The 16,434-nt window shown below is 42.0% G+C and overlaps 1 protein-coding gene across 2 annotated transcripts in view; it reads right to left on the reverse strand.

Moving 5' to 3' along the window:
- Nucleotides 1-2,849: 2,849 nt before the first annotated feature.
- Nucleotides 2,850-16,434, reverse strand: part of LOC112220088 (NACHT, LRR and PYD domains-containing protein 4B) — a 30,550-nt gene continuing 16,965 nt past the window's right edge. The window contains exons 9-18 of one of the 2 annotated variants that reach the window (XM_024381698.2): nucleotides 15,540-15,839; nucleotides 14,518-14,787; nucleotides 14,337-14,420; nucleotides 11,573-11,717; nucleotides 11,301-11,362; nucleotides 10,293-10,504; nucleotides 9,958-10,208; nucleotides 4,428-4,547; nucleotides 4,132-4,288; nucleotides 2,850-3,972 (exon numbers count right to left, since the gene is read on the reverse strand). In XM_024381698.2, the coding sequence (XP_024237466.1) occupies nucleotides 3,644-3,972; nucleotides 4,132-4,288; nucleotides 4,428-4,547; nucleotides 9,958-10,208; nucleotides 10,293-10,504; nucleotides 11,301-11,362; nucleotides 11,573-11,717; nucleotides 14,337-14,420; nucleotides 14,518-14,787; nucleotides 15,540-15,839 (1,930 nt within the window). In that variant the 3' untranslated portion in view covers nucleotides 2,850-3,643. The remainder of the gene's footprint in view (nucleotides 3,973-4,131; nucleotides 4,289-4,427; nucleotides 4,548-9,957; nucleotides 10,209-10,292; nucleotides 10,505-11,300; nucleotides 11,363-11,572; nucleotides 11,718-14,336; nucleotides 14,421-14,517; nucleotides 14,788-15,539; nucleotides 15,840-16,434) is intronic. The other variant, XM_024381699.2, reaches the window with a different exon arrangement.

A 16,434-nucleotide genomic window follows, 5' to 3' on the forward strand; every position in this document is an offset into this window, starting at 1 on the left:
CATTTGAGAAACCAAGGCTGTTGAGTCTGCCGATAAGTATGTGGTGATTGACAGAGTCGAAAGTCTTGGCCATGGTGATGAATACAGCTACACAGTATTGTCTCTTATCAATGGTGGTTATGATATCGTTTAGGACCTTAAGCGTGGCTGAGGTGCACCCATGACCAGCTCGGAAACCAGATTGCATAGCGGAGAAAGTACGGTAGGATTCAAAATGGTCTGTGATCTGTTTGTTAGCTTGGCTTTCGAAGACCTTAGAAAGGCAGAGTAGGATAGATATAGGTCTGTAGCAGTTTGGGTCTAGAGTGTCCCCCCCTTTGAAGAGGGGGATGACCGCGGCAGCTTTCCAATCTTTGGGGATCTCAGACGATACGAAAGAGAGGTTGAACGGGCTAGTAATAGGGGTTGCAACAATTTCAGCAGCTAATTTTAGAAAGAGAGGGTCCAGATTATCTAGCCCTACCAATTTGTAGGGGTCCAGATTTTGCAGCTCTTTCAGAACATCAGCAATCTGGATTTGGGTGAAGGAGAAATTGGGAGGCTTGGGCAAGATGCTGTGGGGGGTGCAGGGCTGTTGACCAGGTTAGGGGTGGCCAGGTGGAGAGCATGGCCAGCCGTAGTAAAATGCTTATTGAAATACTCAAATATTGTGAATTTATCAGTGGCGACAGTATTTCCTAACCTCAGTGCAGTGGGCAGCTGGGAGGAGGTGCTCTTATTCTCCATGGACTTTACAGTGTCCCAGAACTTTTTGGAGTTTGTGCTGCAGGATGCAAATTTCTGTTTGAAGAAGCTAGCCTAACTCCCTGTGTATATTGGTTCCTAACTTCCCTGAAAAGTTGCATATCGCGGGGGCTATTTGATGCTAATGCCGTACGCCACAGGATGTTTTTGTGCTGGTCAAAGGCAGTCAGGTCTGGAGTGAACCAAGGGCTATATCTGTTCCTGGTTCAACATTTTTTGAATGGGGCATGCTTATTTAAGATTGTGAGGAAAGCACTTTTAAAATAATAACCAGGCATCTTCTACTGACGGAATGAGGTCAATATCCTTCCAGGATACCCGGGCCAGGTCGATTAGAAAGGCCTGCTCTCTGAAGTGTTTTAGGCAGCGTTTGACAGTGATGAGTGGTGGTCGTTTGACCGCAGACCCATTACGGACGCAAGCAATGAGGCAGTGATCGCTGAGATCCTAGTTGAAGACAGCAGAGGTGTATTTGGAGGGCAGGTTGGTATCTATGAGGGTGCCTGTGTTTACAGATTTGGGGTTGTACCTGGTAGGTTCATTGATAATTTGTGTGAGATTGAGGGCATCAAGTTTAGATTGTAGGATGGCCGGGGTGTTAACCAAGTCCTAGTTTAGGTCACCTAACAGCGCGAGCTCTGAAGGTAGATGAGGGCAATCAATTCACATATGGTGTTCAGGGCACAGCTGGAGGCAAAAGGTGGTCTATAGCAAGCTGCAATGGTGAGAAACTTTTTTCTGGAAAGGAGGATTTTTAAAAGTCGAAGCTCAAATTGTTTTGGCACAGACCTGGATAGTAAGACAGAACTCTGCAGGCTATCTCTGCGGTAGATTGCAACTCCGCCCACTTTGGCAGTTCTATCTTGTCGGAAAATGTTATAGTTAGGGATGGAAATTTCAGGGGTTTTTGTGGCCTTCCTAAGCCAGGATTCAGACACGGCTAGGAAATCCGGGTTGGCAGAATGTGCTAAAGCAGTGAATAAAACAAACTTAGGGAGGAGGCTTCTAATGTTAACATGCATGAAACCAAGGCTTTTTTGTTTACAGAAGTCAACAAATGATAGTGCCTGGGGAATGGGAGTGGAGCTAGGCACTGCAAGGCCTGGATTAACCTCTACATCACCAGAGGTGCAGAAGAGTAGGATAAGGGTACGGCTAAGGGCAATAAGAACTGGTCTTCTAGTATGTTCAGAACAGAGAGTAAAAGGAGCATGTTTCTGGGCGCGGTAGAATAGATTCAATGCATAATGTACAGACAAAGGTATGGTGGGATGTGAATACAGTGGAGGTAAACCTAGGCATTGAGTGATGAGAGAGGTATAGTCTCTAGAGACATCAATTAAACCAGGTGAGGTCACCGCATGTGTGGGAGGTGGGACAAGAGGGTTAGCTGAGGCATATTAAGCAGGGCTGGAGGCTCTACAGTGAAATAAGATAATAATCACTAACCAAAACAGAAATGGACAAGGCATATTGACATTAGGAAGAGGCATGCGTAGCCGAGTGATCATAGGGTCCAATGAGTAGCTGGACGGGCTGGAGCCATGGCGATTCAGACAGCTACCAGGCCGGGGCTAACAGGCTAGCAGAAGGACTTTAGAGGGACATCACGATGGACGAAGTCTGTTGTAGCCCCCTTGTGCGGATTACGTCGGCAAACCAGTCGTGATGGATCAGCAGGGGTCTGTGTAGTAAAAGTGTCCAGGCCAATTGGCAAAATCGATATAGTAGCCCAAGAAAGTGACTGATGGACCACCTCAGCTAACAGTCCGGTATGCTCTAGACGGCTAGCAGATGGGCATTCAGGGGACGCCGTGACGGAGGGGCCTGTTGAATCCAGTCGTGATGGATCGGTGGGGTTCCATATCGGCAAGAAAAGGGGTCCAGGCAAAATATGTATTGTAGCCCAAGGAGTGGCTGATGGACCTCTTCAGCTTGCGGGGAGATAGGCCTAGCATAGGCTAGCTCCAGGCTAGTTGGTGCTTGCTTCGGGACAGGGACGTTAGCCAGGAGAAGCTCATCAGGATTGCAGCTAGCTAGCTGCTATTGGGCTAGTGCAGTCTGTTGACTGCTGTTTATTGTATAAGAAGAGTTCAATAATGCAATTTACAATCTAAATAATGTATTTAATCAACAAAATATTAGGTTTAGGCCTACCAATATTGTAGGTTATTGCTCAGTGTGTACCCTAATCTTTATTGCATAGAAAAGCACATTTAAGAAAAAAATTAAAAAACAAGCAGAACAGTGTAGGCTATTGGTTAATATCAAGAATTGGTTACTATGTGATGCAAAATGCGACTATTAAGAGGGAATAACAGCAAGTACACTAATGATGAGGGTTTTGGCATTTTTGTCTTTCCTGATGAAATGAGGATAGCAATAATCATACATACTAGTTTTAGGATTTGCGGCAAAGATTTGTACCGTTATGACAGTGAAAGGGTAGAACAATAATTGGCCACGGATTAGATTCATGGTTTTATCCGAATGTGTGGATGAGACAACACCAAGATTCAAACAGGTAGAAAAAGTCATTGGTCATACTTTACATATTATTCTGGTGGTTGAAAAAAAAGTTTACAAATATAAATATACATTGAACTACAAAGTTGTCGTTGGTCATACTGTACATATTTCAGTGATAAAAAAAAAGTTTTGAAATATACATAAAATCTCAAAATATATTGTTCAACTGAACTTGATTTTTTCCCCCAAAAAGTTTACAAAATTAAAGACAACTGCAATACAATATATTTGTTCTCTAAATGCTCTGTTCATTATATCAATTTCAATGGATTTGATTTTCCCTGAGTTTTGGACCTTGTAAAAGCATACTCCCATAGTTTTTTGCAGGTAGCCACCACACTTCCATCATCTCCCAACCTTTGCCAAAATGCTACAAGAATGGCTGCAGCAAGGAGGTCACTCGATCGTCATTGCGTGGCAGTCTCTCCATGAACTCTTTGGTGGCCTTGATGGAGTCATGCATCCCCCAGGTCTCCACCATCAGCTCTGCAAGCTCCTCGGGGCTTTTTCGTCCCTCCAGAGCACTCTTGGGGACTGGCTTTTGTTCCTTATTCCTCATCATTGACTTAAGCTTCTTAATTTCGTCCTTTGACAGTTCTCTCAGTATGTCACACAGGTTCTTTATCCACTGCTGCTCATTGAATCTTTTTATCTTAGCAGCATTATCTGATGAAAGTAGGGGAGGAGACATGGTGAGACCTGTGTGGCCAGGAATTTATTTAATGCAGCAGACAGATGAGATAACCATGTTATCAGATTGAATGTAATGTAGGATAACAGTACAGGTTTAAAATTAAATCTGTGTGTATGATAAAGCAAATATCCTGTCTGACTGGTTGGTAAGAAGGAAACGATTACCCCGTGGTGTGTTGAGAATCACTCGGCGACACCAGCGTTTCCTCGTCTTTAGCTTTGTCTCCAGAATTTTCATTTTGAGTTCGGTGATACTACGGTTCAAGAAGACCTCAAAGGTGGCGTGTTGGTATGTGCAATGTGCAATGTGCAAAGTGTATTTCTGAAAGAGTAAGTGATGGAACATGTGAGGGAAAAAAAGGAGAGATCGAGAGATGGAAAAATGGTATGGTTAGTCCTAATGGAAGGCAGAATAACGTGACATTATTAGCAAGATGTCTCTGGTTTTCTGTTCCACTTACTTTGGGTTGAACAAGAAAGCCTTGTTTGAGGTCAGAAGTCACACTATATTTGGCTGTGGGTGTCAGCATACAGGATGAGCTGGTCTTAATGAATGTGAACTCTTTGTGCTGATTTTCCACCTGTGAGAAAAATATTTTGACTCAGACAGATAAAATAGGGTTTAGGAATGCTGAATCCCAAACCAGGCCTTTCATCTTCCCCCTTGCCCCTCGATTTGCACGTTCACATGCGCCTCCATCATATGCACAAGTGTCCAAATGCTGAAGGAGTGAACATTAGAGAGGGTGGGAGGGGCTAATTAGACCCGTAATTGGATCCTCTTGCCACTCTGGAAGTCACCCTCTTAGTTTTGTCAGCTACACGTGAAAATGGAGGGAACTCCGAGTGAGTTGGTAGGGGCAAGGGGCTCGTTTGGAATTCACAATGTTTAGTTATTTTATTTTTTCTCCCTCATGTTACAATTTAAACAGACTCAGCGATATGATGTTGCAATGAGAATAAGGATGAACTGCAGATTCTGCAGATGAGGTTGATCCAAGACGTTGAAGTAGCAAAAAATATCCCATGTGCACTTCACACTGCTGCAACATGATGGTCGTGTTTCCCTGCTCAGATGTTACATGCATCAACCAATGGTTGTGTTCCATGTCGCCGACCGTGCCATTGGGCACCAGATTGCTATAACATGATGTGGTTAGCTGATACGTAAAATACCTATCCAGGCGTAAGATCTGGCATGCATCAGCAACGCATGGGCAGAGGAAGACGCCCGATATCTGCAGGACCAGAACAGCAGAGAAGTGTAGCCTCGCGATTCACATTCTTAGTTGTTGCGGAAATCGGCCCGATATTACAGTTTACTTTGTGCATCACTGACTCGTAACTTTAAGTCGAGTTACACATTAATATAAATTGTAAGGATCTGGGCCCGGTTTCCCTGTAGTGAAGGACCTTAAGCTCACAAGTATTTTAACGTTCCTATAACAGCTGGAGATGTCACGTGTTTCCCAAAACACCACATAGAGAGAACGGTCACTAAGTGCGTCGTTTGAGCATTTGTCGATACTGATAGGATCGAAAGAAAGGGAGCGCTACTCTAGGATCAGCTTTCTCCATTCAAATCTTACCTTCAATGTATTCCACAATACTTCAATTATTCCACAATACTGATGACGGCTCAGCTCCTAGATAGAATCTAATGATGATTTGAAAAAAGTCGCAAGCTGCACACACTTCATCAGTCTCTCGTTCAGAATTTGACAAGCACTTGACAAGCATCAGTCCCTCAAATTTCCCGCCGGCATCTGCCTTGTGTGGCCATAATGCCCACTAAAAATCCATGCCTTTTGCGGCCAAAGTGGCCGTTTGGCACTCAGGTTGAATCTAATAAGTTAAAAGCTAATTATAATTCCAGGGAAAGCTGTGCACTCACATGGCTCTCTCAGATGTAGCCAATGCCAGTCACATGATCAGGTCGTTCTCACAGGCATTTTAACTAAGAAGTAAGCTACAAGTGAATGAAGACAGACACATTGGGGATGCAACTCATATGGAATTCCGAGGGGCATATTGAAGATGTTAGAACTGCCCACATTTAGCCTACTTTTCATCAGCCAACAAGATGAGTAGGCCTAACGAACAGCCAAAATACTAGCCTACTATCCCCAATTTTTATTTAATTTTTGACCTTTATTTAACTAGGCAAGTCAGTTAAGAACAAATTCTTATTTTCAATGACGGCCTAGGAACAGTGGGTTAACTGCCTGTTCAGGGGCAGAACGACAGATTTGTACCTTGTCAGCTCGGGGATATGAACTTGCAACCCTCTGGTTACTAGTCCAATGCGTTAATCACTAGGCTACCCTGCCGCCCCAATATGGAAAACGTTTACCTATTCGATTGGTCAACTTGTCCTTCTGCACAATAAATAAATATTCCAAACATACTCTGGGACAGATGTAGGAGGCAATAGATCCCAAATTAATACAACCACTTGCATCATTTTTGTTTAAAGCAGTAAGGATAATAGACTAATAGTTTAGCTTCAAATGTTAAACTATTTTTTCACATTATAAGCGCAGCAATGCGCACACAACAGTAAGTGCGAATATTCCAAAATGCAATCAATTAGCGGTTCTCAAAAGATGAAAATGATCTTCCCCAAACTTGAAACTCATGCACAGCCTATGTATGTATGACAGTTAAGCTCTCCATTGCTTATAAAGCGGATTAATGTGCTTAATTTTAAGAAGTTATTAGACCACTTATTTAGCTGTGATAGAAACCTTATTAAAGCATATAGGTCTATGGGCTAGGATACATGAGGTGTGCGACCATGGTTTGAAAAAGGTTGCAAAAAAAAGGTAAGCACAGTTTCTTATAATAAATTATTCACAAGTGATAGGCTAATATTGTCACCCGTCAGACTATTCTTAATTTAATGTTGTCTTTACATATGCTAAATCATTTATATGTGTGAAATTAGTTTTGATTTAGAATGGACCATTATCATGCACCTGTCTTGGAACAGGGGAAAAACAGAAGAAAAAAAATACACGCCATCTATGCACCTAAATAGCAAATGGAGGATGCTTTTCCCGTGGTTCATTTTCATGCCAGCCAGGTAGGCTATACTCCTGTTGTAAAGTGAAGCATTGTGCTTAATATTAGGAAAGTTGATGAATAAATAAATATTGTAGGCCTAGCCTATAGAAAGCTGATGGGATACTCCTCTTTTTAAGAGGCAATCAAAACTCTGTTTTCTCATGCAATTGCATAGCCCATAGAAATGTTGCGCAACATGGGGTAGGTAGGGTAGTATCTAACGATGCACTTAGCTGTTCTACCAGTGGTCTGAGGCGGTCTGTAAATAACAAGTGTTTTCAAGTGCAACTTTAGTAACGATGGTTTCGGGAAACAGCTCAGAGATATAACGATGCTCCTACAAAGGTTCCCTTTAGCCGTAAAGGGAAACTTCATCTCCAGCACCACCCCAACATACAGTGGCAAGAAAAAGTATGTGAACTCTTTGGAATTACCTGGATTTCTGGATAAATTGGTCATCAAATCTTCATCTAAGTCACAACAATAGACAAACATAGTGTGTTTAAACTAATAACGCAAATTATTGTATTTTTCCTTATCTAAATTGAATACTTCATTTAAACATTCGCAGTGTAGGTTTGAAAAAGTATATGAACCCCTAGGCTAATGACTTGTCCAAAAGCTAATTGGAGTCAGGAGTCTAACCTGGAGTCCAATCAATGAGGCAAGATTGGAGATGTTGGTTAGAGCTGCCTTGCCCTATAAAAACACTCACACAATTTGATTTTGCTATTCACAAGAAGCATTGCCTGATGTGAACCATGCCTCAAACAAAGATTAAGAATAGTTGACTTTCATCAAGCTGGAAAGGGTTACAAAATGATCTCTAAAAGCCTTGATGTTCATCAGTCCACGGTAAGACAAATTGTCTATAAATGAGAAAGTTCAGTACTGTTGCTACTCTCCCTAGGAGTGGCCGTCCTGCAAAGATGACTGCAAGAGCATAGCGCAGAATGCTCAATGAGGTTAAGAAGAATCCTAGTGTCAGCTAAAGACTTACAGAAATCTCTGGAGGATGCTAACATCTCTGTTGACGAGTCTACGATACGTAAAAGACTAACAAGGATAGTGTTCATGGGAGGACACCACAGAAGAAGCCACTGCTGTCCAAAAAAAACATTGCTGCACGTCTGAAGTTTGCAAAAGTGCTCCACCACGCTACTGGCAAAATATTCTGTGGACAGAAGAAACTACAGTCGAATTGTTTGGAAGGAACACACAACACTATGTGTGGAGAAAAAAAAGGCACAGCACACCATCATCAAAACCTCATCCCAACTGTAAACTATGGTGGCAGGAGCGTCATGGTTTGAGGCTGCTTTGCTGCCTCTGGGCCTGGACAGCTTGCTATCATCGACGGAAAAATGAATTCAAGTTTATCAAGACATTTTGCAGGAGAATGTTAGGCTATCTGTCTTGCCAATTGAAGCTCAACAGAAGTTGGGTGATGCAACAGAACAACGACCCAAAACAGAACAGAAGAACAGAAGAAAATACGCCTTCTAGAGTGGCCCAGTCAGAGTCCTGACCTTCTGGAGTGACCCAGTCAGAGTCCTGACCTCAACCCGAATGAGATGCTGTGGCTTGACCTTAAGAGAACAGTTCACACCAGACATCCCAAGAATATTGCTGAACTGAAACAGTTTTGTAAAGAGGAATGGTCCAAAATTCCTCCTGACCATTGTGCAGGTCTGATCAGAAAACATTTGGTTGAGGTTATTGCTGCAAAAGGAGGGTCAACCAGTTATTAAATCCAAGGGTTCACATACTTTCCCCACCCTGCACTGTGAATGTTTACACAGTGCGTTCAATAAATAAATGACATTTTATGACCAATTTATGCAGAAATCCAGGTATTTTCAAAGTGTTCACATACTCTTTCTTGCCATTGTATGTGAAAAATGCATGTTTTTGTTTTGTAGTAAAGCTTGTGGAAGATAAGTGTTTCCAATGACCAAAAAATGTTTTGTCACGTGCCAAATACAACAGGTGTACAACCTTACCATGAAAAGCTTATTAAGTAAATATCTGCAAAAAATATGTATAATAATCGTCAGTGTGCATCGTGTGATGTTGACAGTTTGTACCCAGATGGATTAAAATTGTAACCGTTAGCTGCATTGACTTCAACTAAACACTTCATGTAGTTGTTGATCAGTCTCTCACATCTCTGAGGAGGAATTCTGGCCCACTCTTCCATGCACAACTTCTATAACTCTACCACATTTGTGGGTTTTCAAGCATGAACCGCTTGTTTCAAGTCCTGCCTCAACATCTCCATTGGGATTAGGTCTGGACTTTGACTAGGCCATTCCAAGCCCTCAAATATGTTGCTTTTTAGCCATTTTCATGTCGACTTGATTGTGTGTTTTGGATCATTTTCTTGCTGCAAGTCCCAGCTTCAGCTCAGACGGATGGCCTGGAGCCCACTTTTCTGGACAACATGGGTCCCATTATGCCTGGAGAACACCAAACACTGCATTCCACGGTCAGAACCTCATGTCAACGGTCAAGCATGGTGGTGCTGGTAGTGTGATGGTTTGGGGATGTTTTGCTGCCTGGGAACCTGGGCAACTTGCCTTGATAGAAGGAACCATTAATTATACTCTGTATCAGAGAATACGGATGGCCTCCTTCTCTAAACCTCCCTCCCTCTCTAAGTGAGTAGGCATTTCCTACTAATTGATTGATGTCGTCATTGGAAGCACAATCTTTCTCTCTTTTTTTAATACAAAACACTCCATTTTCACATACAGTATGTTGATGTTGGGATGGTGCTGGAGATGATGAATATGAAGTATATATTTTTTATTTCCCTTTATTTAGATCATTTTGGGAAACCAGGCCCAGGCAACTAACCAGTTATTCATAAGTTGACAAAATATTTGAAAAGGGAGAAGTTCATTTTCAGGGACTTGGACGTACCTGGTCTGGCGGCATGTCTCGGGGCAGCAGGAACACCCAGAGCCGTTGCTCTTCTGGAGTTGCTTCAGGCTCAAGGAACAGTAGCACCTGTCCTTGGATACGGTTGCTGTTGGATTGTTTTTTACGAGCTTTTCCATAATTTGAAAGCCCACTAATGCTTACAATCACGTGTGAGTGTGTCACCTTGGGTATTAAGAACTCCCTGTTCTTTCTGCATATGTGGGCCACAAGAAGGTTCTCAGCTGCAGACACTGGGAGAGATGAAATGCATGAAACCAATTTTTCATAATGTGTGGTGTTTCAATGCAGATTGGTGAAGACAACAATTCACTCACCCTTAACCTCGCAGTGAGGTAGATGTAGTTGGTACATATGTCCCTCTGGACTCCTGAGTTGAAACAGGGGGCCTGCAGGCTCATAGCTGGTGTTAGCAAGGATATCCCTGTCCCAGTGGACCACACTGTACTCCACAATTCCTGCCCCCCTCATCCCAAAAACCAGTCCTGTAGCTCTGCACTGAAACCTGCCACGAGACCCACACTGGAACCTGGGGAGCACCATGATGTATTTTATTCTTATCTAACTAGACAAGTCAGTTAAGAACAAATTCTTATTTACAATGACAGCCTAGGAACAGTGGATCAACTACCTTGTTCAGGGGCAGAATGACAGATTGTTTTACATTGTCAGCTCGGGGATTCGATCTAGCAACCTTTACTGGCCCAACGCTCTAACCGCTAGGCTACCTGCCACCCCCATGAAATGGAGGGAGAATAAAATAGATGTGGGGCAAGTCTAAGAGTAACCAATGAGGGACGTGCGTTAAGATGGCGGCCTCCATGCACTTAATTACCACAAATGCCTCGTTTGCTAAGTTTTCTGTATTGAAGCTTGCTCTCATTACTCTTTTTTTGTATCTGCATTGGCAGAGTATACATAAATCCAATTCTAGCTCCCAGACCACGGACATTGATTAGTAAACAGGGGTAAAACATAGGCTGGTATTCAAGCAATTGCAAAGAGTGGGTTTCCAGATAATGCTTTCAGAAGTGTGTTTGATTTGCACTGCAGCAAGTCCTGGATGCATGGGAGTTAACACTTGATTTAGAAACTGCCAGTCTTGTGGCATGATTAATTCAGTTTTGACTGCAAACCTGACTAAGAAGTCCTCCAGCATACAACCAGACAGCCAATTTAAAATGCACTAACTCACTACCTCCAATAAATTTGATCCCGAACATAGGCTTGCTTCAGCAATGTTTGGGCTGTGATTGGAAATAAAACAAGAATACGCAAAGCCTAAAAACATAGCTGTAATGGATCATTAAACCCAAAGTAGTTACCTGTAGGTAATCTTGTCTGTTATTGTTTTGTCAGGATCAAATTCTTCAATGAGGGTTTTTTTCTACACAAGTGGAAGACAACAGTGAGGTTAGCATATGCAAAACACATTATGTCTAAGTGAAAAATCCATTGAAAAAAGTTATTTATATGGCAATCACATCACGGGCAATAATTGAGAAACATGTCATATGGACTATTTTACACCAAAATCATTTTGTGAAAACAGCTTGTGCTGTTCAATTTAAATCAATAACTCTACTGTTGAAAATACTTTAGAGGTCTCATTTGTCACAGCGGTAGATCCCAGGGAAGTAACGCGCTGATCGTGCCACCCAGGCTCCACATGAGCTGGCCACAGTTTGTAGCGGTTGTCTGCCAATAAGATGTCAAACTCAGTAATCATGTTGCTGGAGAGCCTGTGGAGAGGAATGATTCTACATTGTGACAGTTGTGGAGGCAGGCAGAGCCATAGATTTAGAGAATTCAACTTTTAGAATGGATGCAATGTTAGCGCCTTTATTGTCAAACGTTTGATGATGTTACAATATGAGAGCGTCTCTGACCATTCCCTATGAAATGGCCCGCTGCAAACAGAAAAACAGAGTTGAAAATAACTTTTTTATTCACTCGCATTTGTGAATGTGGATCCATTCTGAATTGGCTCTAAATCAATTTATTACTGTTTTTAACAACATTTCAGATAAGTATGCCCGTTTAAAAAAACGGAGAGTTCAAAATAGATCGAGCCTTTGGTTCACACCTGAATTATCTGAATTCATACGCAATAGAGATGCTATTATTATATTAACACTCTAGCTGACTGTACATGTACTGGAAATCCATATAAATTCTAGAAAACTGAAATCATTAAAGTGTGTTACTTCTACTCTTCCCTTACAAATGAATGTAGAGTCTGGCCCTATTACTGATAACTGGTAGCGTTAATGAATTTAAATCAACATTTTATTTCTGCAGGCTCTGACAGAATTCAAAAACCTACTCAGTATGACAATGTACTGGATGTTGATGGGGGAATTTTACTGAATCATTTTGAAAATGTCGGTCAGGGTTTTTCCTTTCAGCAATTCAGACAATGAAGTCCTTGATGGGTTGTGGCATTCGACATGAAATAAATCTACAGGGGCCGACCATTTGGCTAAAGGGTCTGCTCAAGTGTACAGCGTCCTTCATTGTGGGCTCAATAACCCACATCTTTAATTTAACATTAATCAGAAAATATTCCTCAAGTGTGGAAATCAACTTATGTGCTGCCAGTGCATAAGGGCTTGTTGTGATCTTGACAACTATCGTCCCATATCAAGGTTTTCATATCAAGGTTGCAACTTCGTTCTTTTTTTGAATGTACATCAATCAGGATTTAGACCAGGGCACAGTACTATTACTGTAACCACATCAGCTGTAAATGATACTGTCAATGCTTTGGATGCTAAAATGAATTGTGCTGTCCTACTTACAGATTTGTCAAAAGTCTGATACAGTTGATCATTCTATCTTATTGAGTAAGTTGTCTGTGTTACACCTTGGCACTGATGCCCGTTTGTGATTTCAATTATCTTAGTGACAGCCTCCCCCGCTATTATGATAGACTGGGTTAAATCCACATTTCTTGAAGTGCTTAAAGGGGTACCCCAGTGTTCGACTTTGGGGTCATTGTTGTTCACATTGTGTATAAATGACATTGGAAATACTGTTAACACCTGTAACATTCACCTCTACGCAGATGACAGTTATTTATCCCTGTGCCTCTTTAGTGCAGCAGGCCGGCCATTCGTGACATTCAGTATGATTGACTCATTCCAAAAATCACTTACTGATCTTACATTTGTGTTAAATGCAAATTAAACCAAGTTTATGCTGTTCTCTAGGTCTCCTAATGTTGACCTTAAGGACTTGCATATTTGCACTTCAAATGGAGCAAGGTTCTCACTATAAGTACTTGGGTATCTGGATTGATGACAAGTTGTCTATTGAAACACACATTGAAAACTTGACAAAGGAGCGGAGATCGACGATTGTTTTTTATATAGAAATAAATCCTGCTTCAATTCTGAAAATAGAAGGAAGATTGTTCAAACAACGCTTCTACCTGTAATAGACTATGATGACATTTATATGCACGCGCCAGCCTGTTTTGAAACCATTGGACTCAGTATTCCATTCAGCAATACGTTTTATCACTGGGGATGGTTTTAGGACTAGTCATTGTATTCTTTACAAGCATGTGGGATGGACCTCTGTTTGTAAGAAGAGAGCTGCACTCTTATTTACTTACATAGCAGTCTTGCAGAAACTTCCTCTGTACATTACTTCATTGAGACATATAAATTAGCAAACCTGGTCTCAGGGATGGATAACTCTGGAAATCCTTTGGTCTCCACAGAATTGGGAAAATCTGCTTTTAGTTATTTTGCCCCTTTGATTGGAGACTTATGTTACAGAATATGATTGCTTTTCTTAAATATGTTTAATCTTGTGTTTTATTATAGTGTGTTTTATTTGTAATGAGTATGTAGGGCTGTTGTGTTTTATTTATAAACGTATACAGGACTCTTGTAAAATAGTTCTCAATGTGACTTCCTATTTACATAAAGGTTAATAAATAAGTCTACTATGTTGTAGTGTCAACAAATTGCATATTTCCTTTCTCTGGACATTTTCAGAGGTTTCAAAAGCTATCCAAAACAAACAGCCCAACCTGAAAGTGTAAATTATCACTTAGCATCAGCTATGGAAGAGTGTCGGGCCACTCTGGGAATGTTCTGACAGAAACATCAACATCCCAAAAAATAATTAAGATGCACTTGGGTACTGAACCGTTGTCTATGACTCTGCCTTCCTCCCGAGCCATTCGGAGAGTTTGGTTGTTGTGGTTTCTATGCTACCTAGCTATAATGCTTAGTTAGCTAGCTAGCTAACAGTTACGTTAGCAGGCTAGCTATCCAACTTTTTAATAGTTGCTAACTATCTAGCTAACGCTGCTATGTTAGAACAACATGCAAGAATGTTTTACTCACCATACAGTTTCTGTGAAGCTATTGCCAATCATGTATAGGTTGAGTTTCACAGCACCTTTGTCTGTGATTTCATTATTGCAAAGACTGAAAGAGAGAACATTATGTAGTTTTACGGTCTTAAAAGTGCAATCTGCAATAGTTATTGCTGTTCAATGGACATTCCACTTGATATTGTCCTTACTTCAGGACTTGAACTTTGTGCAGATGTGGGAGCAGCACGTCCAGTTGTGTGTCAGTGAGTTGGCAGTCACTGAGGTCCAGCTCGGAAAGCCCTTCCGAGTGTTCTAGAACCAAGGCAAGTGTTGAACAGGCCCTCGAGTCTAAAGGGCTATGACTGAGGTCCACCTTCTTTTCTAGGGCTCTGGAGAGTAATGAAGCAAGCCTCACTGACCTGTCGCAATCTTCCACAAATATCAAGTGCAGGAGTTGCAGCAGAAGAGGTTTTCCAAAGCTATTGTGGAACAAAGTTGTTGGGGAATAATCAGAATTGGTTGGTAACATAGGTAAGATGTTTTATATTCATCATATGTTTGTAAGTTACTTCTCATCAGAATGTTATTTTTGTATAATACTGTGGCGGGGTTGCAGTATCTGTTCTATGTCAAAACTAAGTTGCATGGGCCGGAGAGAGGGGAGAGGTCAAGCGTGTATCTCTTGGCTCCACAATGTCTGTGTGCCAGTCAGTGTGTCTCTGTGATCTTGTCAAGATAGGATGGATTTGATATATGCCTGTTGATATGGAGGATTTGTTTATGGTTCTGAGTTTGAGAAGAGAGCATAGTTTAGGAGACAAACCTGAACGATAAATTATGCCTATGCTGTCTGGCTGCGTGTGTCTTTGCTATAAAGGATCTCAGTAACAATGTGTGAGGGACTCTCACTCTTCATTGATAGACACTGAATAAATCTGAGAGTCACAGGGTTGTGATAGAGCTCATATAATTAAAGATGGACTTTGTGATAACTAACTCTGACTTGTGTGTGGTTTGCTCTCATGATTTGGTAAATAGAGGAAATTTCCATGACAAAGTCAAACAATGTCATTAGCCTACTGGATGTTCAAATGTAAAATTCACAAGATCACAGAATGGTTGTGTGCAATTACCATTTACTGCAGGAGTAAACGTTGGATTCAGGAGAGGACATTATAAGTAGTCAGACAAATGTTAAAACAAGGAATCTTTCTTAAGACAGGCATCTCACCTCATATGAATCCTGTGCAAAACATGAAACAGCTCCTCTATTCCTTCATCCTCAACATGGCAGTCGTGTAGGATCAGCTCGGTGTCACCATCAGCTTCCTGGATGGCCGCGGAGATTACCCTACAGTCTCCAAAACTGAGGCTCAAAACAGTCTTCTCCTGCCCAAACAGGTCCATGGCAGAGGAGCAGGAGAGGTCCAGTTTGTGATGCAGCAGTGTCAGGAGTGCAGGTGCCACTCCTCTCCTCCTTCTCAATCCTGCACAGGTATGGAGCAGCTCCAGCAATAGTTTCCTTTCGACCCTGCAAGGTAAGCAGAAATTGGTGGACAAGTACATTGGAACAGTATTCTACTACAGCTTGGTCTCTCCGACTACACAAAGGATAATACCATTTTTTGGTGGGGGTTACAGCCAATACCTATGATATGTTGCAAATGGTCTGGTTACTTCAGACAGAAACGAAAGTTGCATGTTCGAATTGCATTGGGGACAACTTCAGCATCTTACCTAATTAGGAACTTTAGCTAACCACAACCATAGCGTTTTACAAGCATGTTAGCTAACCCTAACCATGTTAAGCTAACCTGCTAGCAGGGCCTCCCGGGTGGTGCAGTGCTCTAAGGCACTGCATTGCAGTGCTAGCTGTGCCACCAGAGACTCTGGGTTCGAGCCCAGGCTCCGTCGCAGCCGGCCATGACCGGGAGGTCCATGGGGCGACGCACAATTGGCCCAGCGTCTTCCGGGTTAGGGAGGGCTTGGCCGGCAGGGATTTGTCTCATCGCGCTGATAGTGATGTTAAGCTAACCTGCTAGCTAAAATTAGCATCAAATGCCGCCAAGACGTATGAAACTGTAAGACCGCTATTCCAACGCCACAGGACCATTTGTAACATTTCA

The sequence above is a fragment of the Oncorhynchus tshawytscha genome, linkage group LG20 (assembly GCF_018296145.1).
Source record: "Oncorhynchus tshawytscha isolate Ot180627B linkage group LG20, Otsh_v2.0, whole genome shotgun sequence".
Taxonomy (NCBI): Eukaryota; Metazoa; Chordata; class Actinopteri; order Salmoniformes; family Salmonidae; genus Oncorhynchus; species Oncorhynchus tshawytscha.